The sequence below is a fragment of the Dermochelys coriacea genome, chromosome 1, assembly GCF_009764565.3.
Source record: "Dermochelys coriacea isolate rDerCor1 chromosome 1, rDerCor1.pri.v4, whole genome shotgun sequence".
Taxonomy (NCBI): Eukaryota; Metazoa; Chordata; order Testudines; family Dermochelyidae; genus Dermochelys; species Dermochelys coriacea.
Window position 1 is genome coordinate 244,256,358 of NC_050068.2, and position 27,005 is coordinate 244,283,362.

General features: G+C 42.7%; 1 protein-coding gene across 7 annotated transcripts in view; it reads right to left on the reverse strand.

Annotated features, from left to right (window-relative positions):
- The window catches only part of OVCH1 (ovochymase 1), a 56,118-nt gene that overhangs the window by 22,180 nt on the left and 6,933 nt on the right, over nt 1-27,005 (reverse strand). For 4 of the 7 annotated variants that reach the window (XR_006282503.1, XM_043518038.1, XM_038369620.2 and 1 more), the window contains exons 5-21: nt 24,057-24,229; nt 22,286-22,381; nt 20,436-20,587; nt 19,101-19,293; nt 17,201-17,327; nt 15,328-15,461; nt 14,250-14,390; nt 13,959-14,089; nt 12,526-12,619; nt 10,167-10,295; nt 9,631-9,702; nt 8,823-9,003; nt 8,336-8,408; nt 7,392-7,587; nt 6,296-6,453; nt 4,869-5,025; nt 3,154-3,258 (exon numbers count right to left, since the gene is read on the reverse strand). Coding sequence is in view for 6 of the 7 variants with exons in the window: in XM_043518038.1 (XP_043373973.1) it covers nt 3,154-3,258; nt 4,869-5,025; nt 6,296-6,453; nt 7,392-7,587; nt 8,336-8,408; nt 8,823-9,003; nt 9,631-9,702; nt 10,167-10,295; nt 12,526-12,619; nt 13,959-14,089; nt 14,250-14,390; nt 15,328-15,461; nt 17,201-17,327; nt 19,101-19,293; nt 20,436-20,587; nt 22,286-22,381; nt 24,057-24,229 (2,312 nt within the window). In the remaining variant the exon portion in view is untranslated. The remainder of the gene's footprint in view (nt 1-3,153; nt 3,259-4,868; nt 5,026-6,295; nt 6,454-7,391; nt 7,588-8,335; nt 8,409-8,822; nt 9,004-9,630; nt 9,703-10,166; nt 10,296-12,525; nt 12,620-13,958; nt 14,090-14,249; nt 14,391-15,327; nt 15,462-17,200; nt 17,328-19,100; nt 19,294-20,435; nt 20,588-22,285; nt 22,382-24,056; nt 24,230-27,005) is intronic. The other 3 variants (XM_043518048.1, XM_038369611.2, XM_043518029.1) reach the window with 2 other exon arrangements.

The window sequence follows — 27,005 nt, forward strand, 5'->3', positions numbered from 1 at the left end:
ACAGATAAGAGCACAAGAAGAACAGAGCTATAGTGGCTTGTGCTCCATGCACAGAGGGGGAAATCAAATGCAGCATTTCTCAAGCGGATAGAGACCAAATCAATAGGGAAATATTTTGAAGCATCTGTGTGAGCGTGGTAAACAAGAGAAAAGAAAAAACTGCCAGTGAGAGCTGTGTCCCCCTTTAATCTTGTATACAATAGGGCTTTTTGCATCCCACAGCAATATCTTTTAAAAGCCATAATCTCTGTGTAGTAGCATTAGTACTTTGTCATTTCCTCCACCACTGAAGCTTGTGAAATCCCTGCTAAAGCTAGCATTGACCTCACCACCCCTCACCCCAGACATTATACATGAGCACGGAATGCTGACAACGGGAAAAAGCCTGCAGTTCACAGCGTAGAAGGCTGGGTGGCTAGGCTAGGAACCCGAAGAAGTAGTGTGTACCCCATCTCTATTCCATATCTAAGCAAATTAAATGACTCCAGTGCTGAGGTCGCTATGTTGGTAATTGATGCTCTCTGTATGAAAGAGGTACTGCATTGCTAGCAACTGTGTGAGCATCCCCACCCACTACATAAGAATGGCCATAATGAATCAGACTAAAGGTCCATCTAGCCCAGTATCCTGTCTTCTGACAGTGGCCAATTCCAGGTGCCCCAGAGGGAATGAACAGAACAGGTAATCATCAAGTGATCCATCCCGTCACCCATTCACAGCTTCTGGCAAACAGAGGCTAAGGACACCATCCCTGCCCATCCTGGCTAATAGCCATTGATGGACGTAGCTTCCATGAACTTATCTAGTTCCTTTTTTAACCCTGTTATAGTCTTGGCCTTCACAACATCCTCTGGCAAGGAGTTCCACAGGTTGACTGTGCGTTGTGTGAAGAAATACTTCCTTTTGTGTGTTTTAAATCTGCTGCCTATTAGTTTCATTTGGTGACCCCCAGTTCTTGTGTTATGAGAAGGAATAAACAACAACGCTTCCTTATTTACTTTCTCCACACCAGTCATGATTTTATACAATTCTATCATAGCCCCCACACTGTCCTGGAGGCACCATTCTGTAGGGATATTTCAGTCTCAATGGTCATTCAAATCCCTGACCTCTGCTGAAACTATCAGCATGAGTGTCAGTTGTAGGATGACCAGATGTCCCAGTTTTATAGGGACAGTCCTGATATTTGGGGCTCTCTTATATGGGCACCTATTACCCCCCAACCACCCCCATCCCAATTTTTTCACACTTTCTATCTGGTGACCCTAGCCAGTTACCATGGCTTAGCAGCACATATTGCTTGCCTGTGTTCTCTGGTAACAGTGCGAGCTACCCGAGCTGGTGGTAGTAACTCCTGAACAGGCTGGATTTTTAAAACAGTGAGCAATAGCACTTGGGACTTTGCCAAAGATAGTGTCTTGGTTTTTTAAGGGTTCTTTTGCTTTTTCTCCATGTTTTCACCATTCTTTTCCTTCAACGCTGTCTGCTCATCTGTGGTAGAGAAGCTTTTTGTGTGTGTTAAGTGTGTGGCAGATGGGACAGGTTGAGTCAAGGGCCAAAATTATTGTTGTTCTTCATCATCATCATATTTGTATTACAGTAGCCTAAGCCCCAGCCAAGATTGGGACCCAGTTATGCAAGGTGCTGTACATAAGCACAGCAAGAGACTGTTTCTGCCCTGCACAGCTTGCAGTCTAAATAGACAAGACTGACAAAGGGTGGCAGACAGGAAATATTACACCTTTTACAGATGGTGAATTGAGGTAGAAAGGATTAAGTGAATTGTACAAGATCACACAGGACATCTGGGCAGAGGCAGAACTGAATCCAATTCTTCTGATTTAGTCCAGTGCCTTAACCACAAGAGGATCCTTCTACTCTGGATGTACTTGGATCTGCTCTCATCCACCCCATCCCCTCCAAAAAAATAAAGCCAAGCATTCCCTGTGTCTCCTCCTCAAAGTACAGAGCCGTGAGAGGTGGTGCTTTAAAATCATGCACTCTGTGTCCTTTCTATTTCTCAAAGAAAGCTGTCCAAGGTTTATTCAATAGAACCTTCTGAAAGCAAAATGTCTCTTAGCACCATGGATAAACGGAACTGTGTTTGGAGCCAAAAATCTTAACTACTAGGGGCCTTTCTGAAATCCTTGCTGACTCAGGAATGCAAAAAGTGTTAGTCCCAGTGCTGTCACTTACTTTTAAGACCACCTACAGTAATGAGTAAGTTCCATTAAGGAAAGCAGGTAACCTACATTAGAAAATGGTCATTATAGTAGAGGCTGGTCCATATAAGTTTTGAAAGTCTGCTACTGCTTTCATGTAGGGGGACTTGGTCAGTCGACTCAAGTGGCTGCATTCCATGCCTTTAGCTCCGAAAGGAGCAGGTTCAGTCCCTGCTCTTGGCCCAAGCAGGGTTGGTTACTCCCTAGTTTACCAGTTTGTGAAAAGAGCATTCTGACATTTACCTAATTTACAAGGATGAGGCTTAATTAGTATTTTAAGTCAAGTCAGTCATAATCCTGCGAGAAAACCTGCTAGTTAGGGGCCAAATTCTTAAGAAAGAAGAAAATGGAGAATTTATTCTATAGCCAACTATCAAAATATATTGAATCCCTTGGCCAACAGTTCAAGCAATATTAAAAGGAGGATGGCAATTGTTTTCTGATGCAGTTATGCTAGTAGTATGGGGCTGGAAGGGCATGAGAACATGGTGCTGGTATCAAATGGCTTAAAATTCTAGAGTGGGGCAATGTAAGGAAAACAGCAAGAAGATTTGTGTTTGTTTTAAAAAAGGGGGAAAAAAGTCACCGAGGAAAATAGCTTATGGTTGATGGAATTCAAAAGAAATTGTTTGTTGCCCCCAGTTTAGACTCCTACAACAATAGATTCTCTTAGCTTGTGTGCACTAGTCTGGGGGTTAAAAGAGGATTATTTGTATCTAACCCTATGATCTCGTCAATAGGCAATTGCAAGAAATCCACTAATTACAAAGGTTTTGGCCTTTATACACTTTGGCAACAGTTGCCGAGCTTGACACCCTGTACCGTACTACCAATCTGAATCTTGGTCCACCACTTTCCACAGGATGCAAGGGTATGCAAGAGACAGACAAGCAGCACTATTAACTGAATGTAGCTGCAGGAGAGTTTTTACCTTGTCTGTAAGCAGCTCCTGTTAGCTTTGTAGGCTGTTTCATTGGTGTCTGTGTTAAGGTTTCATGTCCATTCTTACTTTTGTGAAGCGCATTTGGTTCAATCTCTGTAGAGAGAGGTACAACATGCCTATTACTAGGACAGTTTAATAAAGATGTCCTGGGCTATGTGTAATCTGTAGAGAGAGCGCTTTGTGGGAAACCAGACAGCACCCATACATAGGATTAAGACATCCCACCAAGAGTCAGATTGACCATAGCCTTGCTCATGAAGTGATAATGGAATGCTAAACCTTTCAGATGAAGCCATCTATATAGAGGCAAAAGTGAACATGAGCAAGTGATAGTAAAATCTCCACCATAGAAACTGATTTACAGGTGAAGATCTGTGCACTTCTCTTCCCGAGACTGGTTATCTTAGGGTAAACTCATGAAAAAGCAAACTATAGAAAGCTAATGCCCAACCACCATTGATACTAGATCTTCCAATATGGAAGAGACCTCTAATCACCTCCCAATTCATCTGGGGGAGCAGATTGGAGATAGCAATCCTGAATTAGTAGGGACCACTGTAAAAAGGCTGAAATTTGTTTCTTCCTCCTCATTTGAGTTAACAGCAGGTGTAAAAATCATGCTTATTCTATGAGAAGGCACTGGCTGATGACTGCTCTAAGCAGGCCAATAACTGAATAGTTTTAACCCCTTATGCCAGAAATCAGGATGGGGAACAGAGCTGTATTTGCCACCACTGCAGTTCTGCTGGTATACAATTTTTTTTTAAATATATCTATATATAAAAGCATTATGCTGAGTCACACATTGCTACAATATCAAAAGGATTTTTTTGCTAACCAGAGTAAGTTTTTGTTTTGCATCCTCCTGAACTAGACTGACAAGATACAGGATGGATAATTAGGAATATCCCTTGGGATGAGTGGCAGCCACAACAGCAGTGAAATTGCTGTGAGGAAGAAATAAGTGGGATGTTTTCCTAACTGAAGTAAAACAAGCCAATTCAATAGGCATGGTGGTTTGTGAAGATACCAAGTAGGAGACCATACATACATACACACACACACACACCCCGACCCCCTTAAAACATTCTTCCCTTCACCTCTAAGTGTTCCTTGCACAGTAAAGAACATGGTCCACTTCCTTTTAAGAGGCACATACTGTATTTTAGTCACTCTCTAGTGAGCTGTGTTATTGATTACTCTTTGTATAGCACATACTCTGAAGTGTTCAAAATGCATTTGTCTAGAGTTTGGTGTATACTGCTGCATTGTACTTAGTTTCAGATTATCCCAGAAGTTCTGAGTCTCTAAAATTGGGCTGACAGATTTTGTTTTTGGATGAAAAATTTTCCCCCCTAAAGCCACTGATTTAGAACTAGCAAAAAAATTTAGCAAAAAAACCAACCAACACAAACAAAAATATGAACTCCCCCCCCCCCCCCAAAAGCCAAACAAAAAAAACCCCACCACTTTTTAAAACCAAAATTTTTCCAGTTTCCAGGGAGGAATGTGGGGGCGGAAAAGGTTACAGGAAATTTCAAACAAAAGACTTGTGTATTTTTTCCACATATCTCATGAAAAATTAGTATTTTTCCATCTTCTATCCACAAAATACTTTGAGTATTTTGGAAGAATACTTATGGAAGAATCTTCTAAGCAGTGTGTCCTAAAGGAAGAACTTGCTGGAAGTAAAGGATATTTACCTCTTATTGTGGATTTGATCCAGTCCAGGAAGACCCTCACCCTTGTATAAACTCCTGGTTTCTTTGGCCTGGCACAACCAACACCCCAGCTGATGATGCCATAAAGAATAAATGGCTCTTTTTCATGATGGCAAACCAATGGGCCACCAGAATCACCCTGAAAGCACACAAACAGAGGGACTTTAGAATATTAGTAGAAACGTCCTACATTCGTCTTCTACACTCTTAGCCACAGAAGCTAACAGCAGTCACAGACCATAGCCAAGAGGAAAAGTTTGAATATGAGAACCGAGTATGCCCAGCTCATGCTCCTGGTTTCTTAGTCATGGACCAAGATGGCTAATTCAATAAATCAGATTGTTAGTAAGGCAAAGTGGTCTGGAAGACTGAACATAGGGTTCAGAATCAGGAGGTACTAAATTCAGTCACATTTTATATTAAAAATTCCATTTATAATCTGTATAAGATTCCAAGCTTGTCACTCTGAAACGTAGCATACCTGTAGAATCAGGGTGAACTGATGTAAACAGCAACAATGATTGTAGCTCTTTTTGTTTAGAGTACCACCAAGTTCAATCATCACCAGGTTTTGCAGTCTGTTACTGTATTTTTTTAAGTTCTCAGCCATTCTGACTTGACAAATGACACCTGTGCAATGTCAGCTACTGTAAGACATGTATTTATGCCCTGCCAGGACTACTAGACCACTGTGCTATAGATAACCAATCACCACTCTTACTCCAAGCTAATGTGCATGCATCAATTTCATTGGTTGTGTGAGGGAGACTGCATAGATAGTATATTACTTGGCTCAATTGGCATATCCATGCAACAGAACAGGCCTTCAGCTACTAGTTTATCAAGGGTTAATAAAAGGTGAATAGAAATGAAGTGTGTTACGGGCGTGAATATTTTGTATTAGAGAGATAAGCACACCAGTAGGTGTTAGAGAGACTGTTATAAGCAACCTATTGACCGGTTGGATTCTAGAACAATTATTAAACATTACTCTCTCATATCACTAATATAAAAAGTGTGACCCAATTGTCTAACCTGGTTTTGCCACCTATTCACTGGTTAGGCGTCAAGAAACGTAAAAGGAAGAACATCCCCTCACCCAGAGTTACTCAGGCTCAACTACAGTTACAGCTGAAAACCCAAATACACCAATGGTTGTTTTTGCCACTAAGCTTCTCCAGCTCCATGTTTTGGATTCAGTTCTAGTTTGGGCTAATTGTGTTGATTGTTCTTTTGATGCTCTGTGCATTGCCCATTCCTGCAGTAGACAGTTATCGGGGGCGACTGCCTTGTTGGTAGGATTTGCTCTACCAGAGAGTTCTCCCAACACATTCTACCACATTAAAATATAGCAGAAAACAATCACCAAGACTCATCTTCAATGGTGCTTGCATTTAGCAGCGACTCACCTGGCAGGAATCCTGCCCTCCAGAGGAAGCAAAACCAGCACAAAGCATCCTAGCTGTGATCCCTCCGGGGTGATTAAAATAGTAATTTCTCTCACAGACTTCACTCTCAAGTATGGGTACTTGTGTCTGCTGCAGTCGACTAGCAAGGCTTCCATCTGCTGTGGAGAGAAGTTGGCAGAGGAACATTTATCACATTTGTTAGTCTCTAAGGTGCCACAAGTACTCCTTTTCTTTTTGCGAATACAGACTAACACGGCTGCTACTCTGAAACCTGTCATTTATCACATTGTAAGTTATTTGCAGCGTTAAAGAACCTGCTGAGAATGCAAAACTGGAGACGGAAACAAACAGAAAGACGTTGGCTAAAAACACACGTGTCCCCTTGCTAATAGCTACAATTTGGCTCCAACCAGACAGCTGAGTATGGGAACTGGACTTTCCTCCAGGTTATCTGAACCTTCTGGTTATGTAATAATACAGGTGGGTGCCTGTACACACTATGTCAGACTGTGGAGATCCCCTTTGCCAACTGTCCAGTACAGCCATTTCAGAGCAGTAGTAGATGCTCAATTTGGCTTTGTTCAGCAAACAGACTCAAACAGAGCTCCAGCTGGAAAAAGCCAAGGTTTTAGCTAATGTCTCCCCAGCCTACCCCAAGTTTGTCTCTGAACGAACATACCTCATTCATGAGCCTCTCCTCAGTGCCCTGATCATTTTAACCCTTTGATGGTTTGAGAGGCTTCCCACAAATCAGAAAGTAGGGCCCAGAACATAAAAGCAAAAACATGGGAGTTTAATTAAGAGCAACTGCTAGGCCTGCAGTCCTGGACACGATTCTAATTATAGCTAGACAGCTGCAAATCAGCCTGCCCATAAGCAACATGTAACAAATACATCTCTTTGCACAGTGATAGCAGAAAGCTCCTAAATGCTAAAATCACCTGTGTGTAGGAAGAACGGTGGATCCTGCCATCCGCTCCCCACTCATCATAGTGCTCAGTACTCTACAATGATGGTAAGAGATGCAGGACAGAGATAGCATCTCCACAGACACTTCCATCTTTTTTGCCCATTTAGAGAAGATCATACTACATACCTTCTCGGGTGCTCCCCCAGCCAGTCATGGTGCACAGAACAGAGGAAGATAACGGTTGTGTGCTGTTGGGCAAACATACTGGCCTCACAACAGTGTTCAACTCCAGAGGGACACCCAGTTGGATCAGCGCAATATCTGAGTCATAGCTCACTGTATCAAAGTCAGGGTGCACCACAATAGTTTTCACCCTTTTCACCTGTACCAAACAGGATCAAACATTAATAAAAGGAAAATGATGAGCTCAGAGGCTGGACCATGGAAGATACAACTGAAAATGGACCTTAAAAGGGAGATGGGTTTAAAGTACATTTTGGAAGAGAGACAAATTGGTGTCAGTCTAGAGAAGAGAGTCAAAGAGATTAGAAAAGGGAAGATTCAGGACTCTGGAGGTCAGGGCTGTATATCCCCCAACGCTTGGTTACAGATTGGCCACAAATGGACGAGATTGTATTAAAGTCCTCTGAATTTAGGGGTGAGGATTCTATTTCATTTTGTTAATCTAGCCTGATGAGTTTTTGCAGAAGACCAACATGCACTACCCCTATGCTTTTGCCCCCTTGACTCAACTTAATGCATAGAAAGGCACTGATCAACAGAAGTGTTCTGTAGGAAGCTGTATTGCCCAAAACTAAGACAGCAAGATGCTGAAAGCATCATGGCTTGTGTTTTGCCATCTACTAAACTTTTTTTTAAAAAAAAGATATTAACAAGAGAAAGCCTTAAAAGATATCATCAAGGATTAGGTTTGCCATGCAAGTCCACAGACTATTTTGTTTCAAATGCTCTTCTTCCCCTTTGGTCACCCAAGATACCCACCTTTCTTTGGTTATTTCATCTTATTTGTTAGCACCGTGTTTTAACTAATGCACATGGATCTATTACAAAGAAGCAGGGAAGAGGAATCAACACAATCCACATTTTAGATTGTTTTGTTTAGTCTCTACCTGTTCTGTTGACTCCTTCAGGGTTCTATCATGGTCTCCCACGATGACAGTCCAATGCAGTGGTCTGTTTGTTCTGTAAAATAGAAATAACTGCACTGAATCTGTGCATAACCAGCATTACATATGCCTTATTCAGCATACTGAGCATCTTTTGCTTGGTCTTCAGTACCAGTTTAGTCAGTCATCTAGCCCCCTGACTGATGAGTCAGAGTTTTGCCATGACAAAAGTCTTCTACAAGTGGAAGTTGCTGAAATACACCAGGTATAATTTCATGTGAACCCCCTCTCTCCCACTGAGCCAACGTTTTTCAAAGGAAAAGGCTAAAATACAGCCTTAGAATCAAGCAAAGGAGAGTTTTATAAGTGGGAGTGTGGGTACTTTTCAGCATTGTTTCTCTATCCTAGAGGAGGGGCCATACACTGTCCCATAAAGAATATCTGTGCACATAGAAGCACAGGGAAGCCTTTGCCAGACAGGTTTACTCACGACTGTATACAGTGGGCTGCTGTGAGTACCCATGTTGGGCTGATGACGACACCGCCACACTGATGGTCACCTAAGAATTGCAAGCCTGCCTGCCAAGGCCAGCAATGGGGACATGCTTCTTCTCCCCCAACAACACGTCCGGACAGCCACTGGGGACTAAACGGGGGAAAGCCACAGACATCTGCAACACAACAGCCAAAAAGCTAGTGAGCAACACTGACTTCCAAGACTGTCTCTTCCTTTGCATCTATCACATTTGTTTCCTTTGCAACTATGACTATAAAGCAGAGACACCCCAAAGAGATGCAGTACAGCAGGTGCCCTTTGTAGGGATAGCAGCTGGGTGTGATCACTTATTTTGAGCAGAAGAAATGCTAGCTTGATGTAGGTAGCTGAGAACTTGAATTGTGGACAAAGGTTCCATATTATACCCCAAAGAACAAATAAGGCCCAGATGCAATAATGTAATAATAACGTAGATGTTAGTATCTTTCTCCCATCCTATAAATACATGGATCAATTTCAAGTTTTCCCTCACCAAATCCAGGTTAGAAAGGATTAAACTAGATGGATAACGTGGCACTGGATGGGCACAACCCCTGAAAGATAAGTGGGCATTTCTCCCCATTTCTTCACTCTGAATATGCTTTATACCTCTTTACTGTGTATACCTTACATCCCCATACCCTGAAATCCTAGATCCCATGTGCACCTGCACCACTGAAGTCTATTTCCTAAGGATCCTCTGGTTATAAGTCAGAAAGAACTATTGACACAGCCCATTACAATGAGTTTGTTACCAGCTTACCTAAGGGGATGTTCTTTGGAGTGGCTGTCTGTAGAACAATTGGTTCTGCAACTACTGATTCAGCTTCTTCTCCTGAAGACAGAATAAATGGAATCTGTTTTACTCCCAAGGCATCAGTCATGGCCCCACTTCCTCCTCCTCCCTCCAAAGCCCCAACCCTGTAGAAGGAACTCCTACAAGTGAAGGCCAGATCCTTCAATGTTAGCAGCTGGCATATAAAGGAGTGAAGCAATGGCAGTTACTCAGGGGACTGTTATCCCATGCCCACTGCTGTAATAGGACAGTAGTCTCTGGATGGGATGCTTCTAGAAGTAGTTCAGAATGCCACAGAGTCTGCAAGTTTCAGGTAATAAAAGAGTGTCAGTGTCCTATCGGTGTTCCCAGTGTGGGAATTCAGATTCCCTTCCATTGTTGAAAGAACTGGATTCTGCCAGTAGAAACTGTTCCATCTTGAACTGCCCCAGCATAGTGAAAGGGGATTATTTCAAAAATAAGACCAAGAGTTCAGAAAACATTACAAAAGTCTTTCTACCAACCTGAAGGAACAAAGGTGAATCTGGCCTTAAATCCTCTGAAATTGTTCTCCCCATCACTTTCAAAATGTATCAACATTTCATTGCCAGGGCTCAGAATTGGGCTGGGGGTTGAGAACCCACATAGATTGGCTGCAAGAAAAAGTGAGGAAACCCCCATGCTTTTAAAATTCAGAATATCACTTTAAACTCACTTCCAGCTTTGCTAAACTATGTCCACAGGAGGAAAAACCAAACAGGGACTTGTAATTTTCACTTGGCTCAAAAAGCCATTTTGTGGGGGGATTTTTTTTTCTTCAATTTGAAACAAAGATGTTTGCCAGGTCCAGTTGAAAGGTATCCAAGGAGAAGGAAGTAGAGGCCTAAATTAAGCTACTATATACTCTCAGGAATGAGACAACCTCCCAATTTTCCCCAACTATTGGAACTAAACTAACAAAAAACAAGGTAGCTGCATAAGTGCCTCCCACCAAGAGAGCCTCTTAAAAGACCTGCATTTGCCATCTGTATATGATGGGCACTCAGTGTCTCTTAAACCTGCGCCGACACGACACACACACACCACCATTTTGAGGACCTGGAGTAGAACCAGCAGCTCCCCTTCTCTCTGTGCCTATATAAAGCACCCAGTCTCCCTAGTGCCCAGCTGTTAATTAGAGCTGCTTGGAAATTTTCCACCAGAATGATAATCTAACAGAAAATGTGAATTTTGAAAAAACAAAAAAGCCCCCAAAAATTTTGCTGGAAGTTTAGGATTTTCCTCAAGAAAATCTAAATAAAAGCTCTTTGAGCTTCCAGGATCACTGTATGAGGAGTCTGGGAGTCCATGGAAAAGGCTGGAAAGTTCTGTTTTGGTTCTCCCCAATGGAACTTGCTATTTAAAAAAAAAATTTAGCTCCCATAAAATTTATTGGAATCTGTGACTTTGTCCTGATTTGGAATGAAAACATTTCCAAGAGTTCACAATTTTTTTGTGGTAACTAACTTCCGTTTTCTGGTCCACTCTAGTGCTAATATTTATTTATTTTTAAAAAGCCTTATACATCACATTAAAGACATGTGAAGTACGATGACCATCAGGTTGCAGATGGACAAACAGAAGAGAAGTGGCTTGCCCAAGGCCAAGTGGCAAAGCCAGGATCATAATTTCTTGCCTCTCATTCCCCCCACTATACTAGTTTCCCCTCCTCCCCCTTGAGTCAGGTACAAGTCTGCTGTCCAAAAATTGTCCTGAAATTTTGTAATAAGCGTCTCCCACTTTGAGCACAGAGTTATTTTTCTTCTTCAAAATGGAAATGTGACTCAGTGAATTGTGTTTTAACTTGCGCTGTGAGGAGGAGAGACGTTCCATGTCAAAAAAGGATTGACATTTTGAAGTCTGGCTTCATTTCTATTTCGAACAAAACCCCCAAATTTCAAAATTCTCAAGGGAATATTCCGAACTGAAAATTTAAGAGTGAAATGTTGTTCGCAGTATTGTTACAGCTGTGCTCTCTCTCTGCTATCCTAGAACCAAGATGGGTAAGGTAGTATCTTTTATTGGTTCAACTTCTGCTGGTAAAAAAAGAGAAGCTTTCCAGCTGAAGAGCTCTGTGTAACTTGAAAGCCTCTCTTTCACCAAGAGAAGTTGGTTCAATAAATTATATCCCCCTCACATTTCACCCTGAAAGATAAGGTAGGTATTATTTTGATTGAGAGACTTTTCAAATTTTACATCATATAAAGATTCTAAACAAAGATGTTTGTAAACAAAATGGGTCATTTTGACATTAGTAGATTCACCTCCCCTTCCCCCCCGATTTTGTCGTGAAACAAAGTCCAGCAAAACTGGTTAGGTTTCATGAAGTGTTTCAATTTTGACAGACCTGCATAGTCCAGCAGACTATGGTTTTGTGAAAGTCTCCCTGACCAGCTTTAATTTTTATCTTCTTTGAATGCAACAAAGCAGCTGGAAACAAAGTGGAGAACCAGCACCATGGACTGCAAGGTGCCAAGCACTCTGTCCCCATCCCACAGAGCATGGGAGCACGTACTTCAGTGCTTTGCTGGATCAGGAGCACAGTGCTCAGCACCCAGCAGGATTAAGCCCAACATGACCAGTCAGATCTCTGCAGTCCCCCAGCAAGAACTCCAAGGGTTTGGGAACCACTATGGCACTGGAACACCCTGCTGTACTGAGATGTGCAAGGAGGCAGAGTTAAGGCTGTTGTAGGAACCTTCATTTTGCATTTTCTGACTAAAGTGGTTTAATTCTACCACTGAAGTGTCACTAATGTAACTTGTATTCTTTGGGCAGCAAGCTATTTAAGTCTTCTTTTCTGTAATGGATTCTACATGTGAGATGGAACTAATTCACGGCTACCTAGCTGGTGCTCATCTTCTGTGTCACTGTAAATGACAACTGCATCATAGATACAGCCCGCGCTGAATTCAACAGCAAAATCTTCAAACTCCAGCTGGAAAGAGAAGACGGGGCAGGGGGGAGAAAAAAAGTTAACTGGGGACTCTTTTTTTACCCTCTTTGTGAGCAAAATCTTAGATCTAAAATTAACTCCGAGTCTTAGTCATTACCAAGATTTGAGTAACAGCTAAAGAGCCTTAACCCTGTTCCTAGTGCACCCTAAAAGAAGGTCAAATGATACATGGACTCTTTAAATTTATCAAAGTTTATTTTGAGCACCTCTTGTAGTGGAACTGACCCATCATGCAGTGGAACTAAGCTTGTCCCTTTTTGGCCAATGTTGCTTTCCGTAATCAGCAAAAAGCTGAAGAGTTTGTGAAGGCTGAACCACAGAGGTGGGTTTAAGTAAAAATGGTCATTTTTTTTTAAGTTTTTAAATCAAAGCTTACATTTTCTCTTTAAAAAACTATCACATCATCATCACAACGACCCTTTAAAAATCCAAACCACGGTTGGCTGCTATTGTGATTCTGAAAAACTCAGCAGCAGCAACAGTGTCATCTGTATAAAAATCTCGAGCGTGTGAAGAGGAAAAGTACTTTCAGTGTCTTAATACAAACAGCAGATTACAGAACTGTAAGAGCATTAGTGTGAGGACTGCCCATGAGCAACAAACCTGCATGCACTTAAGCAGGCACAGGTTTAATGGATTCTTTGCTTTTACAGAGGACAGATGTTTCCTTGGACAGTACAATACAGTAGCTTTATTTTTATCTGTGGGTTAGGTTAATCCAACAACAGGTAACCTCACTTTAGCCGCCGCAATTGCAATGACAACGGGAGGCAGGGTAGGCATCAAACCGCAACAGCAAAATGTCACTTCCAGCACCCCCAGTAGGAACAGTGATCACGTGTTGGTCCTAGCTACTGCTTGCTTAGCTCAGTACCATTTCTGCATATTTAAAACACTCTGGTGGAAGAAGGGGACTAGATAGAGAGCAAGAAGGGCAGGTTGTCAGGTTCCCCCCACCCCAGCCCTACTGAAACTTTGCATTGTCTTTTCCAATTACATTAATTGGAAGGGCAGGTACCAACCAGCTTCAAGCAGCAGCTCAGTATGCCAGTTCATACAGGGCTATACATACCATCTGAATTGGTTAAAACTTACCCTGAGAGAAGCCTAAGCTGAAAACCTTACATCTTATAGGCTTGTGCATTGTAGATGTTTCCAGCAGGATTTTATTGAATTGCTTCCCTGAGCAGTCAATGGCAGAGGTTTAAGAGCAGCATCTCCCTTCACTGGGGAGATGGTTGGGGTTGGTCTTGCTTTGAGCAGGGGGTTGGACTAGATGACCTCCCGAGGTCTCTTCCAACCCTAATCTTCTATGGATTACCTTTATGACATTCTCTACCGGGGCTTCAATGAACCAATGACACTTCACGTTACTGGAATACAAGCCAGGGTAATTAGCAGTATCAATCTTTCCCTCTTCCACCAGCACTGCAACGCTTCCACAACCAGAACCTATCACATTGGGTTAAGAAGAAAGTCAGCTTTAATAGTGAAGTTAAAAAACAAAAACACCAAACACCTACCACTACCGTGTGTACCAGGGATGGTTTCTTTGGTTTTAAAGAGGGTTGGGTGGCAGAGAAGTATGTACAAATGGCATGTCTGAAGTCACCTGCTTCCGACTCCTTATGTATAGCTGTGAAGGTGAATTCAAAGCCACTGCCGGTGTTGCTTCCATCAGAAACGAGAGTAACCATTGCTCGGTGAGAATCTATCAGCAGCGGGGCTGGTAACACATCCCCACAGATTTTACCTACAGGGAAAAGGTTAGACCTTTAGTGTGGTAGCGCACACACACACACACACACACACACACACTTTGTCAGACGGCTTACTTTTTCAGATTCACTAAACTGTATACAATATTGGAAAGTCACGTATTCCAGGGAAGACTCTGAGATGACTAGTTTCAGTTGCCTATAAGGTAAAATGTTTGGAGACAGAACTGCATCCAAAACCACCACACAGGGCAATTCAGCTCAAGGTTTCATGGTGGCAGAGTACGGGCATATAGCCACTAGTACTGTTCAGAGTATAGAAGGAGCAAAGATTTGCATGAAATATTTATTCTTTAGCAATTCAGTCTCAAGAATGGATAATAAATTTAGACTGCAAGGGAAAAGTACCTTGTCTTTATCCGTAAAGCAACAGACATTTATTGTGCTATACAAGTCAAAAGTTTGAGTCAACAAGATTTTTTCAGATAATTCTGCCTATGTCCATCTCGCATGTTCTGCTTTGTACCATTGTCATTGACCATCCTCCAATAAGGACTCCAGCATCAGAAACTGGCTGGCAGTTTTGTTGATGTATGAGGCCAATTAGATGACAGTTCAGCTACATGGGGCTAGTAGGAGTAAAAACAAGGCACAAATAGGGGCTTGAAAAAACAGTGGAGAAAAGGCCTTTTTAAAAAAAAAAAAAAAAAAAAAAAAAAAAAAAAAAAAAAAAAACAGTTTTCAGACTATAGTCACGCACTAGCAGTCAGAATGGACACGAATATCTACCTTCCCCCTACCTCCCTTACTTAGCTTTGCTTTGACAGCTTCAGTGCCAGGGCAGATGACAGTGAAAGATTCCTTGATTTGTAATAAGACATAAAAGGGCTTTAACATCAGTGTTCACGTTTCAGATTGCCGATTGCCTGCCATGCCAAGTATTGAAAGGAGAGATTAAGGCATTCCACGTACCAATTAGCTCTCTTTTGTCCGAATAGAAGGACACGTAGTCATGGTCACACGTGATCTGGCTCTCTATGTCTAACCTGGTGAACTGTATTAATATAATCTTGTCTTCTGGCACAATTATATTCCACATGCATAGGCTCAAAACAAAGAAACAATTAAATTAGACAACAGAATCAGAGCTAGAGTGAAATTCATGCGACTGCACCCTTCCTTCCCAAGCAGCTCCAAGGGGCGGTGACGGGGGGTTGGGCATGCTGGAGTGCAAGAGGTAGTTTAAAAGACACCAAGGACAGAACACATTGTCATAAAGCAGTAGTTTATGCTTCATCAGAGAGGAGCTTAGCTTCTTCCCAGAACTATCACCTTCCTCCTTCACTCTGTTCTGCATCACCACCTAGTCACTCACTTTAATTTGGTCTGCCCTCAGCATTAAGTGTTCTTAAAGCCCCCCAGTTCACTCCTGGTGTGTTTCCACAACCCTAATGTAGGGAAATTCAGAGGGTTGGCAATATTCCTTCCCCCATCTCCATGTAGAATGCATGGATTAAACCAGGTGTGTGTGTGCACATTTACAACCCTATATCCATCATCTCACTGTCATAGCCAGATCAGCTCAGGCTAGGATGTCACCACCTCCAGCTAAGAAGTAATAAGAAACACATGCTGGGTTTTTTAATAGTGGTTAGCGCAACACAAAGTGCTTCACTGCAAGAGAGAAGTGTCAGTTCTCTCCTTTGCGCTCAGACTTTGGATCCATGCTATGCTGCCAAATGGATTGTGTCCCCAGGCAATTCATAGCAAGAGAGGAAGCCAGTAAAATACTCTCACATGCAAAAAGCATCTACCAGCTTATGGACAGTGTTACTAAGATCTTAACCATTAGCATTCCCCAACTAGTGACTGGGCTCACCGAGCTAAATTCATGCCCAGGATAAATCTAATCAAGTCAATAGTTATTCTGGCACTGAATTTGGCCCATTCTATGCACAGCCTCCACATTGCACAGCTAAAATGTATACAAGGACCTATAGGGCATATCTGCATTAGGACAAAACATGACCCTTTAATATCTGTTAGCAAACTCCTCAAAACTTTAGAGTATACAGAACTAGTTATATTTCAGCACATTATTCAACCCACTAACACGTTAAAGAACAACTTGCCAGGTATATACTGGAGTTCACACATTTTTAAAACAAAACCACCTTTTATCCTAGTGTGGATAGGCACACAGGCACCAGTAGTAGAGACAAAATGGCATCTCTTTGTTAGGCCAGGCCAATAGGATCTGCAATAGGCGCATCTCATCTGGAGGTTTCTTTTGGCACATCTCCAGCTCTCAAGCATCTTCAGAAGACATTAAGGGATGGATCTGTTCCCACTGCAAGTCCTAAAGACTTCAGTGGTTGCAGAACCTGACACTAGAACAGTTTAAGAATTTTAACATTAAGCTAATTCATGGGCTTAATCCAAGTGCATCAATTTTATGAGTGCAGTTCCTGTAAGAACAAGACTAACAAAAGTTGTGATTCTCATTCTAACATGCTATTTCTGGGTAACTATTGTTGCCCAGTACCAATCCCAGACAAGCAAACATCACTACAGAGATGTTGAACTCTAAATACTAAATTTTTTAAGGTTGACCCATACCCAGAAATTCAGCCACAAACTATTGACTTGATTGTGTTCACTGACTAAGTCAGAAGAAAGAATTCATGTATTTGCAGGCTAAAGTCCTATGGCTAGAGTGATGCATGCGGTCAGAGGAGATAGTCATCACTTCTGGCTTTACAGACACAAACAAAGCACCCTATGGAAAAAAAAAAAGTGACCCTTCACAGAAGGGCAAGTGTTTTTGATGACATACAGTGAATACCTATTATCTAGGTAGTTACTCTCACTGGGTTGGGGATACTGAATGCGGCCACTTTCTCCAAAGACCAGCATTCCATGGGAGCTGCATCCTTCAGGAAAGTGCGGGGGAAGGCGATCTGGCTCTGCAGCTAGAAAGAGAAGAGCAATGGGTAAAATACAATTCTGACACTGGCATTGTTTGAGAGAGGCAGGTCTACAATTCATGCAGCCATTCAATTAATGCCACTTCACACCGAGTGCTTGAGAAAAAACTTAGAGATGGGTCTTAAGAGGTAACCACAATTCTTCTGAGGCCAGGTCAATACTAGAGACTAATATCACTAACTGTCGCTCAGGGGTGTGAAAAATCCACACCCCTGAGGCTATGTCTACTACTACCACCGTGGTAAGTTGACCTAACACTATGCAACTCCAGCTATGTCAATAACGTAGCTGGAGTCGACATATCTTAGGTTGAGTTACTGCGGGGGGGCGTCAACTTGCCTTACTCTTCTCATTGGAGGTAGAGTACAGGGGTTGACTGGAGAGCGATCTGCTGTCTATTTGGTGGGTCTTCACTAGACCCACAAAATTGACCACTGGTGGATCGATCTCAGAGTGTCGATCCTGGCTGTAGTGTAGACCTGCCCTTAGTGACATTGGTATACCAATCTAATCCCTGGTGTACACAATGCTATATCAGCAGAGAGCTTCTCCCATCAGTGTAGCTATTGCCTCTTGGGGAGGTGGATCAATTACACTGACTGGAGACGCATAGGAGCATCTTAAGTACTACAGTGGCACAACTGCATTAGTACAGCCTTTTAAGTGTAGGCCTCCCCTTAGAGTTCTACTTACAAATGAGCAAAATCCTTTGCAAGTGTGAATCAAAGCCAATAGAGCTACACAGATTTACTCCAGTTGAGGCTCTAAATGCACTATTTTATCAATACTATTTCTATGGGTTATGGCTTAACTCTACTCATTCTCCAACTATGATCGTAGTTTGAGTTGCAAGAATCTTCCAAGTTCTGCTTTGCAGGGTTCATGCAAACATTTTTTATTCTGGTTCTACTTAATATTTATTATTCCAGAGTAAGAGGCACTGTATGATTGCAGACTAGTTATTCCCTTTATGAGGATATCAGCTCCAACAAGATATTGTGGCAAATAAGGAATAGCACAGATGAAGCGAAGGTCATAAGTTTTAAGTTTGACTGCTGTGACAAAAAAATAATGCCCTCTATTCAATAGGTTCTATTTGAACTGCAGTGTTAACTGTATGATCAGGTTATAGGGAATTCATAGATCTGTTTATAGCTTTAAAAGTGTAGTTCCGATAATCAACTAAAAAAGTGGCAAGCTAATTCCACAGATCTGCTCTGTGTGTGTGTGTGTGTGTGTGTGTGTGTGTGTGTGTGTGTGTGTGTGTGTGTGTGTGTGTGTGTGTGTGTGTGTGTGTGTGTTTAAAGCCATATTTGCTCCAAATCAATAGTGTGGACCACTTCAAGGATTCTACAATAGCAATTTACAGATCCCCAGTTGACAAGGATTAGAAAATGTATTTTATAAGAACTGGACACATTTTCTAGGCCAGAGAAGTGCTTCTCAAAAATCAACAAAACCACATGCACTTGGAAATGCTAGCTGAATTGGCCCTCAACATTCCATTTAGTGGGGCACGTTGATCAAAGCTATCCTCAAAGCATTATGGCAGAGGGGCCCAGGTACAGATGCTGTTCAAGAGAGGTGGTTTAACCTTTATTTCCCCACTTCCTGCTCTAAAATGAGAAGTACTTCACATTGTTTCCATCAAGGTGCACACACTCTAGAGCCTAACAGTGGAGCTTATGGAATTTATCTTTAGAGCCTCATGATAAACAAGTGGGAAAAAGAGAAAAATTGCTGGTAAATGTACCCACCGGGGATAACGTTCTGTGTGATGAAGTCCATCAGTTCAGCTACATTGGAAAAGATGCCGGGGGAACCCCTTTCTTTGATGCTTTTCTCAAGGACATCCCAGCCTCTTGCACAGCCAACTCCCCATGATGTGACACCGGCCAGAGTCCAGATGCCACTGGCTCTTCTACACACAAGGGGACCTCCAGAATCACCCTTGCCCAGCACGGTTTGGGGGAAGAGAAAGGGAAAAAGAGCAAATATTTGTTCAAATGCGATGATACAGATTCAGTGTTTCACCTCTCAGAGTAGAAGTTGCAGCTCTTTGGAAGATTGACAGAAAGGTTCAGTATCACTATACATCTGTTAACCATTTCTGCCCCCTTCACGCTAAGATGTTAACGTCCACATTGCAGCAGTACCTCAGCCAACGGACTACACCTGGCTCTCCTGAAACAGCAGCACAGTGGACTGTATGTGGAGTGCGGGGGGAGAAAAGAACCACTTGGTCTCCTGGCAGTAGACGCACCCCTCTACCAGAGAAAGCATGGGAAAGGCTAGTGTTCTGAGGGACACAGCTACCAGCAGCTGTGATAGGTATGGGGAGGAGGGATGACTATAAGAGAAACCAATACACCAAGTAGAAATGGTCAAGGTATGTTTTTTTAAAGCCTAAAGAGAAGGCAAAAGACTCACTTCAGTCTCCTCCCTCCCAGTACAATGGTATCACATACCCCTGAGGCTGTCTCTCTTGTAGCCTCTTGGGCTGCCTGCCACCACTGTACTCCCATCTATGCAGTTTCACCAGTAGTAGCAACAGGAGCTTAGACAGGGCTGAGGCATATCATTCACCATGTCATCTGATCCCATTCAGGCCAGGTCTAGATGAAAAGGTGGTTAAACACACCAGCTCCTTGTCTATAGCAGCACTCCTACCAGTGGGAAATTTCCCCCAAAACCTAGGATAGACAAGGCCTTCATTAGCCCCAAGCTCCTTTTAAAGGCCTCAGTTCAGTAGCAACGTACAAGATTCAATATGGCACAGTGGTTTGAGCATTGGCCTGCTAAAACCAGGGTTGTGAGTTCAATCCTTGAGGAGGCCATTTAGGGATCTGGGGCAAAAATTGGGGATTGGTCCTGCTTTGAGCAGGGGGTTGGACTAGATGACCTCCTGAGGTCCCTTCCAACCCTGATACTCTGTGAAATTCCTTTCCTTCCTCCTCCACCCCTCCCTCTTTAGGGCTGGTTGCCATTCCGGTAAGCAAGAATACAGGAGTGACTGGTGCGAAGAGTTGGAGTCTGCCTCCATTTGGCAAACTCACTATACAGGAAGATCCTGCCAAATGATGACCCTTTACCTTGCACGCATCCTTCCCACCATCAGGAAAGCCAGCACACAGCATGGAGCTTGCTACTGGAGGCAGATTCATTTGCTTTAACAGGGCACTGCAGGTTCCCCTATCAATGATGGGGAGCTCCACCTCCTGTAGAACATTAGATAGTTCACCAGCTGCAGAAGGAAACAAACAAGCAACATCAGACATCCTAGAACCCCCCTCCTTGCTTCACAGAGCAGGAAGTTATGCTGCAGATCTAGAGCCACATCCTGGCTACCATGATTTCATTCAGTATTACACAGGCAGGGCTGACAATGCTGCCTGCCTCTTAGATTATCTGAGACCTCTTGTTAAAAGACCTTGTTTCCAGGTCTGTATACTTTCACCCAACTAGAACCCTTTGAGCTGACATTTTCCATGTTGGTATCTGCCTCAGGCTGAATTGTTCTGAAATGTTTCAGCTGAAATGGTTCAACCATATCCACAAATAAGGCTAGGGGGAAAAAAAAAATACATTGATTTGCCCAGGTAAAATCATTCTAGTGACATTTTCTCTTAACCGCTCTGGTGCTCCCATACTTTGGAGCAGGGACCTACAATTTAGGAGAGGGATGGCCTTGGTGTCAGGGATGTACCTTTTACTGTCCTCATGAAAGTCTGCCTAAATTTCTTGTAAGTCTTTGAAAAAAACACTGCAGCTTCCAAATGCTCATTAGAGACTTTTTTTGATTTCTGTACTTAAACTTTCTGAGGCTTGCATCCTCCATCCCCTCACAGATTCTGCATGCAACTGAATTATGCATGCACAGTGACTGAGCATGCTCCCTCCAGCCCAGGGCTATGCGGACTCAGAAATACATTTCCTGTAATGGCTGCTTCAGGTCAGGAGCAGCCCTAGCCATTTTGCCAGCCAGGACCAAAAAAAAAAAAAAAAAAAAAAAAAAAAACGCAAGCCAAAATCAGCAGAACAAAAATGGCCAGTCAATTAGAATGGAGCAAAAGAGAGCCAAGCAGCCCACTGGTACAGAACCCCCTGATAGTGAGTGAGCAGGGCTGTCATCCTGGGTGTCAACTGCTAGAACTGGCCTGAGTAGGGTTGATTCTGAGCACTGGAATTGAGATCAGGTGGCCTGTTTCTCTGTGCTGGACCTGAAGTCAATGGGAGGTTTGCTTGGAGCATATAAAGTGCTACATAATGCTATGCACAAGCATTAATTCTAGCATTGCTTAATTTTTGAGTGCTTGACTTTGCAACCTTAATAAAGTTCTTTTAACAGTGTGTGTGTGTGTGTGTGTGTGTGTAAGTAAGAGAAGGCCCAAGTTATCCCATTATGTATTAAAAAAAAACTAGGAAGGCGGCAGAGATGCATCATCCCGTGGTTATGTAATGCACAAAGATTACAACTAGATCATGGAACTTGGGCATCAGAATATTGGGTTCTATTTCTAGCCCTTCCACTGACTCATGTGGCCTTCACCAAGTCATCTCCATGCTTCTGTTTCCTCATCCGTACGATTGGGATAGGGTGAGGAGGATACTTCTCTACTTCATAAGGGTGTTATGGAGCTTAATGTTTGCAAAAAGTTGTGAGATGGGTGGAGGAATAGCGCTATGGAGCTACAGAGTAAGGAGATTCCAAGGCTCTGCCCAGAACAGTGCTTCTGGCACACTGGTCCTTTGCAGATCATGTCTGGAAGAGACCTCCAGAGTACAGCATGGTTTGTCATGCTATCAGTAAAATAGAGAACCACTGATTGGCTTTTCCCCTTGACAGATGTTGCATTTCTATTGCAGAAATAAGGCGGCTCCCTTTTCTTTATCTCTGTACCCACACATCAATGTTGTCGTAAGAACCTGACATTTTACTTACCCTCAGACACCCTGCCCCAGCCACTAGCAACACAAAGAGTCCCGGCCTCAAATTTATCATCTTTGTGGGGAAGGCAGATTGGCTGAACCCTATGCCCTAAGAAGAAAAGTGCACACAAATGTGAGTACATGAACTCCAGGCTGTTGGAAGCGATTCTCTCTGCACAAACTGGAAAAAAAATCAACAATGTCCTTTATTGTGTGAACAGAATGGATCAAGGTCCTTTGAACTAGACATTTTTCTAAAGCAATTCAATCAAACAGCTAAAAGTAAATCAAGTCAATCACCTTTAAATTGAGGTAATCTTGAGAAGTCACATTGTTTTAGAGAAAACATGAACAATGTTTTGGCTGGCCATATTCAAGTGAAACTTAGCAAGCAAGAACCAGACTAGAGGAAAGAGACAAGGGCGGTGGGAGGGAAAAGAAGCAGCAGCATGAAGGACAGAAAAGGGAACTGTCCTATGTACAATTCTTGTACAGCCTGCGATAGTGACCGGTTGTAGATCCTGTTGAGCATTCTATTCTCTGAAGACAGCTGACCATGTGTCACAAGAAGTGGAGTTCCGATTTACACAGGACACTCAATTTGCTCAGCTCTGCTCTCAAACTAGGTGAATACCGTTGTAGGTTTCTTTTTGGGGATCAGAGGACAAAGGGATCAAAAGCTACTTGATTTGTCTTGAAAATAAATGAATTAGGCCATGACATTGACAAACCTTAAAGAACACTTACCAGTGTAGAAGACAGCCCCACCTTCTCCTGGAGGGATTGTCCAGATGACTCAAAAGACGTTTTCAAGCATCATGACTGGAGACTTAAGTTTCTTTAGCTACAAAATAGGCACGTAGGTAGTGGAAAAGCAAGCCTCCTCTCACTGGCCTGCCAACAGGCCTCAACCCTTAACTGAACACTTCCTGGCTAATGAGCGTGGTTTGCTTTTCCATACCCATTCAATCCTCTCCACTGAGAGCAGCAAAAAGGTGCAACTTTAGTGCCATTTATCTCAATGATTTTGTGATGTAGACACCTGTCCACTGGGAGCTAGATTAAGACCAGTCATTTTAGAAGGGCCACTGATTGGAATTGTTACCATCAGGCCGACTTGGCTGCTGGTAATCATGGCCGATTTGGGTGGGATTTGATCAGGCAGTGAAAGGATCTATGTATCCCATATGGTCTCCTGACCCTCTATGAATCCGTATGCAAAAAGCCACACTCCAGAAAGCCTTTTAACATGGCTTTAAAATTCCCCTTGTGTTCACCTTTGCCTCTATGACAGATATTGGATGATGCGAGTTTAAATTTAAGTCATCTTCTCACTTTGCCAGATCCATTCAATGATGGAACAATCTCTTCCTCTTCACAAACAGTGGAGACTGGTAGTGCTGAATGAAGCGGACAAGAGGAGCAAGCTAATTAGAGAGGAGAGAACTTTCCGAGAAGTAAAGAAAATATAGAATTACTACAACTGGAAGACAATTTGACTTTTTGTGCTCTCTAGTGTTGCAAAGATCAATAGTATGAAGAAAACATGAGAAGCCCCAGAACAAAGACTTGACCTGAGGGACAATTATTTGGACAAGATCACTAGGACTAAACTGGATTTATCATGAATAACCTACTTGGCCAGGAGCAAAGACACTACCAGGAAGGTGTTTTATATGCTGGAAAGAGCATTAGAGAGAGATAATAGAATAAAAAGTTGCTCTAAACTAGCAAGCTAGATATAGTGAAGCTCTGAAGCGCTTTCACTCAGTCTCCTCCCTTACCGTATTTTACTCTGTATTTCAGATATAGCAGAGCGATATCAGAATGCATGTAGCCAAATCTGTTGAAGTCAGGGTGAACGATGACTTGTGAGACAGGAATGTTCTGTTCTTGCTCATCTGCCTTTCTGAGGTTATGTTCTCCAACAGTCACAATGAGATTCTTCACTAGTTTCCTGACAAAAAAAGGGCAAGGTTAATGACAGAGAGGTTTGCCAACAGCCTGTTACGCATGGAGCCAAGGCTGATGATTTCCTGTAAGAAACAGCTATGTACAAGCAATTCTCTCATTACTGGGAAGTTCAACACATGGAAAATGTGATCTTACCACATCCTTCCCTGCTTAGGGCCTGAATCTAGCCTTCAATAAGCAGGCTTTTTCCAGCTATGCTACTTTCACTTGGCCTCATGCCTTAAGGGGTCACCTTGCCTCAGGGTCAGAGTGCTAGAATGCTGTTGTGAGATTTTATTTCTTAATTGACTGCCTTTTTGTTCTACCTCCCACTCAGTAATACGAGGACTCTTATAAGCTCTGGCCCGGACTTTGCTTGCAACAGTGGATCATCTGCAGCCTTTAGACTAGGATCTTTAGAGAAGCCCAGGGCACCTTAAATCAATGGGAGATGAGTGCCTAAGTCCTTTAGGACACTTTGAAAAAAAATTCCCTGCTTGCTTTTAATTCATATAGTGGACACAGAGGGGAGAAGATTTGGAGGAGGAGCCCTCATGAATAAAACCTTTGAGAGGGCTTTAGGAAGCTACATATACTTGAGACAAATGTTTAATATTTATTTGGGAACAGTCATGTCTCTGGTACAGTTCTTAGGGGTTTATGAACACAATGTGGCATTGTGCTTAATGAACTCAGATATTTTGGTGCTGCCTGGGACAATCAATCACACTGGGTTATTTCTTTTAGCATTTACCAATTTAGTTAGTAAGCTACACTTAACCTTTATTGTACATTAAACTTACAGGTGATACATTGCAAATAAAAATAAAGGGATTTACTATATTCTCTTGAGACAGACAAGTAGTACTTAAGTTGTGCACAAACCTGATCTGATCTGTACAGGAGGGTAACAGATCAAGAAGTTATAGACAGAGGGGTAGGATGTTTTTTCACTGGACTAAGACTCTGAAAGTCCGGACTCAGTCCCCAGCTCCATCATGGGGGATTGTCTACACAACAAAGAAAAACCTGCAGCTGGCTTGTGCCAGCTGACTTGGCCTCGCTGGGCTTGGCTGTAGGGCTATTTCACTGCTGAGTAGACATCCAGGCTTGGGCTGGAGGACCCTATAGGATGGGAGGGTCCCAGGACTTGGGCTCAAGCCTGAGGCCAGAAGTCTACACAGCAATGAAATAGCCCTGCAGTCCGAACCACACAAGCATGAATTAACTGGCTTGGGCCAGCTGTGGAGTTCTCTTTGCTGTGTAGACATCCCATGCGACTTCAGAGGAAGTGCTTAACCTATCCATTGGCAGTATTAGGGTTCCTTTCTCCCACTCTACAGTATGCCTATTTTATAGATGCACACGTGAACAACATGCGGTGTATTCAACAAATCTCCCATAAGCAGGTTGTGCAAACAATGTCTTTCTCTTCCTAACTTTATCTGTCTCTCAATACCACAGAGATAGGATTCAGAACTATGGAGATTGTGACAAATCTTTATCAAACTTGTCTCTCTTGGGAGACAAATAAAGAAAAATCAAGGATGTTTTCACAAATCCCTTCCCCCCCCAGTCTTTTAGGCAATTATTTTTGAGCTTCCAAAAAAAAAAAAAAAAAAATGTTCTAGCTCTGATACTGAACAGGTGAGGAAAAAAAGGAGAAACCACAGTAGGTTCAGCTGTTGATTGAGGACTGTAGGAAAAAGTTCTCATATCTACAGTGATCATTGTTCCTAATAATTCCTGACCCCCACCCCCGACTCAGTGCTGAAGGATTTCAGAACCATTGAATAAGGGGTTCAAACCCCCCTCCCTCTGCTGGGTTTTAACAATTGACATTTTGCCACCAGTTACTTTCAGCATGGAAGAATGTTTTAAAGTGCGGCAGAGAAGTACAGCAGATGACAACCATTAACTATATAGGTGGTTTTCCTTGCAGTGCAGCATTCATCTCCCTCCTATTTTGCATGGATTTAGTGCTGCTGAAAGGTACCAGGTTTCCAATCCTGGAGAGTGAAATCCCCCATTTAATCACAGATCAGGCACAGCGTGAGCAGCGATAGCATGAGCTATCTGCAGCTTTTTCCATCAGTGTACCTCAGTCACTGAGCTAAAAGTCATAATTTTGGTTGCCTTCCTCAGTTAGGGACAGTGAGATCCAGTGGACAGGGCAGTCGTCTGGGGCTCAGGTGCCCTGCATTCTATTCTGGTTCTTGTGCTAATCTGTTGAGTATCCTTGTGAAAGTCACTTCACCTTTCTGTACCACTAGTTCCCATCAGTAAATGGAAAAAGATGATTTTTCCCTCCTTTGAAAAACTATGGATGCAGAGCACTATATAAAGGGCTAGGTATCATCATCTAAGAGTAGTAAGGTCATTCAAACTCAGGGAATGTCTACACTTACCGTGGATTGATGCTGTGGCGATTGATCTACCAGGGGTCAATTTAGCAGGTCTAGTGAAGACCCACTAAATAGACCACAGATCACTTTCCTGTCAACTCTGGTACTCCACCGGAATGAGAAGCATAAGGTAAGTCGACTGGAGAGTTTCTCCCAACAACCCAGCATGGTGTAGACACAGCAATAAGTTGACCTAAGCTACGTCGACTTCAACTACGTGAACAACATTGCTGGAGTTGCGTAACTTAGGTCAACTTAACCCCGTAGTGTAGACCTGCCCTCAGTTGCAAGCCAAGAAGAGGGCTAAACTATGGTGGTTCTAGTGATAAAGTGACTCAGACCACCAAATCCACATTGCAGTGGTATGGTGATATT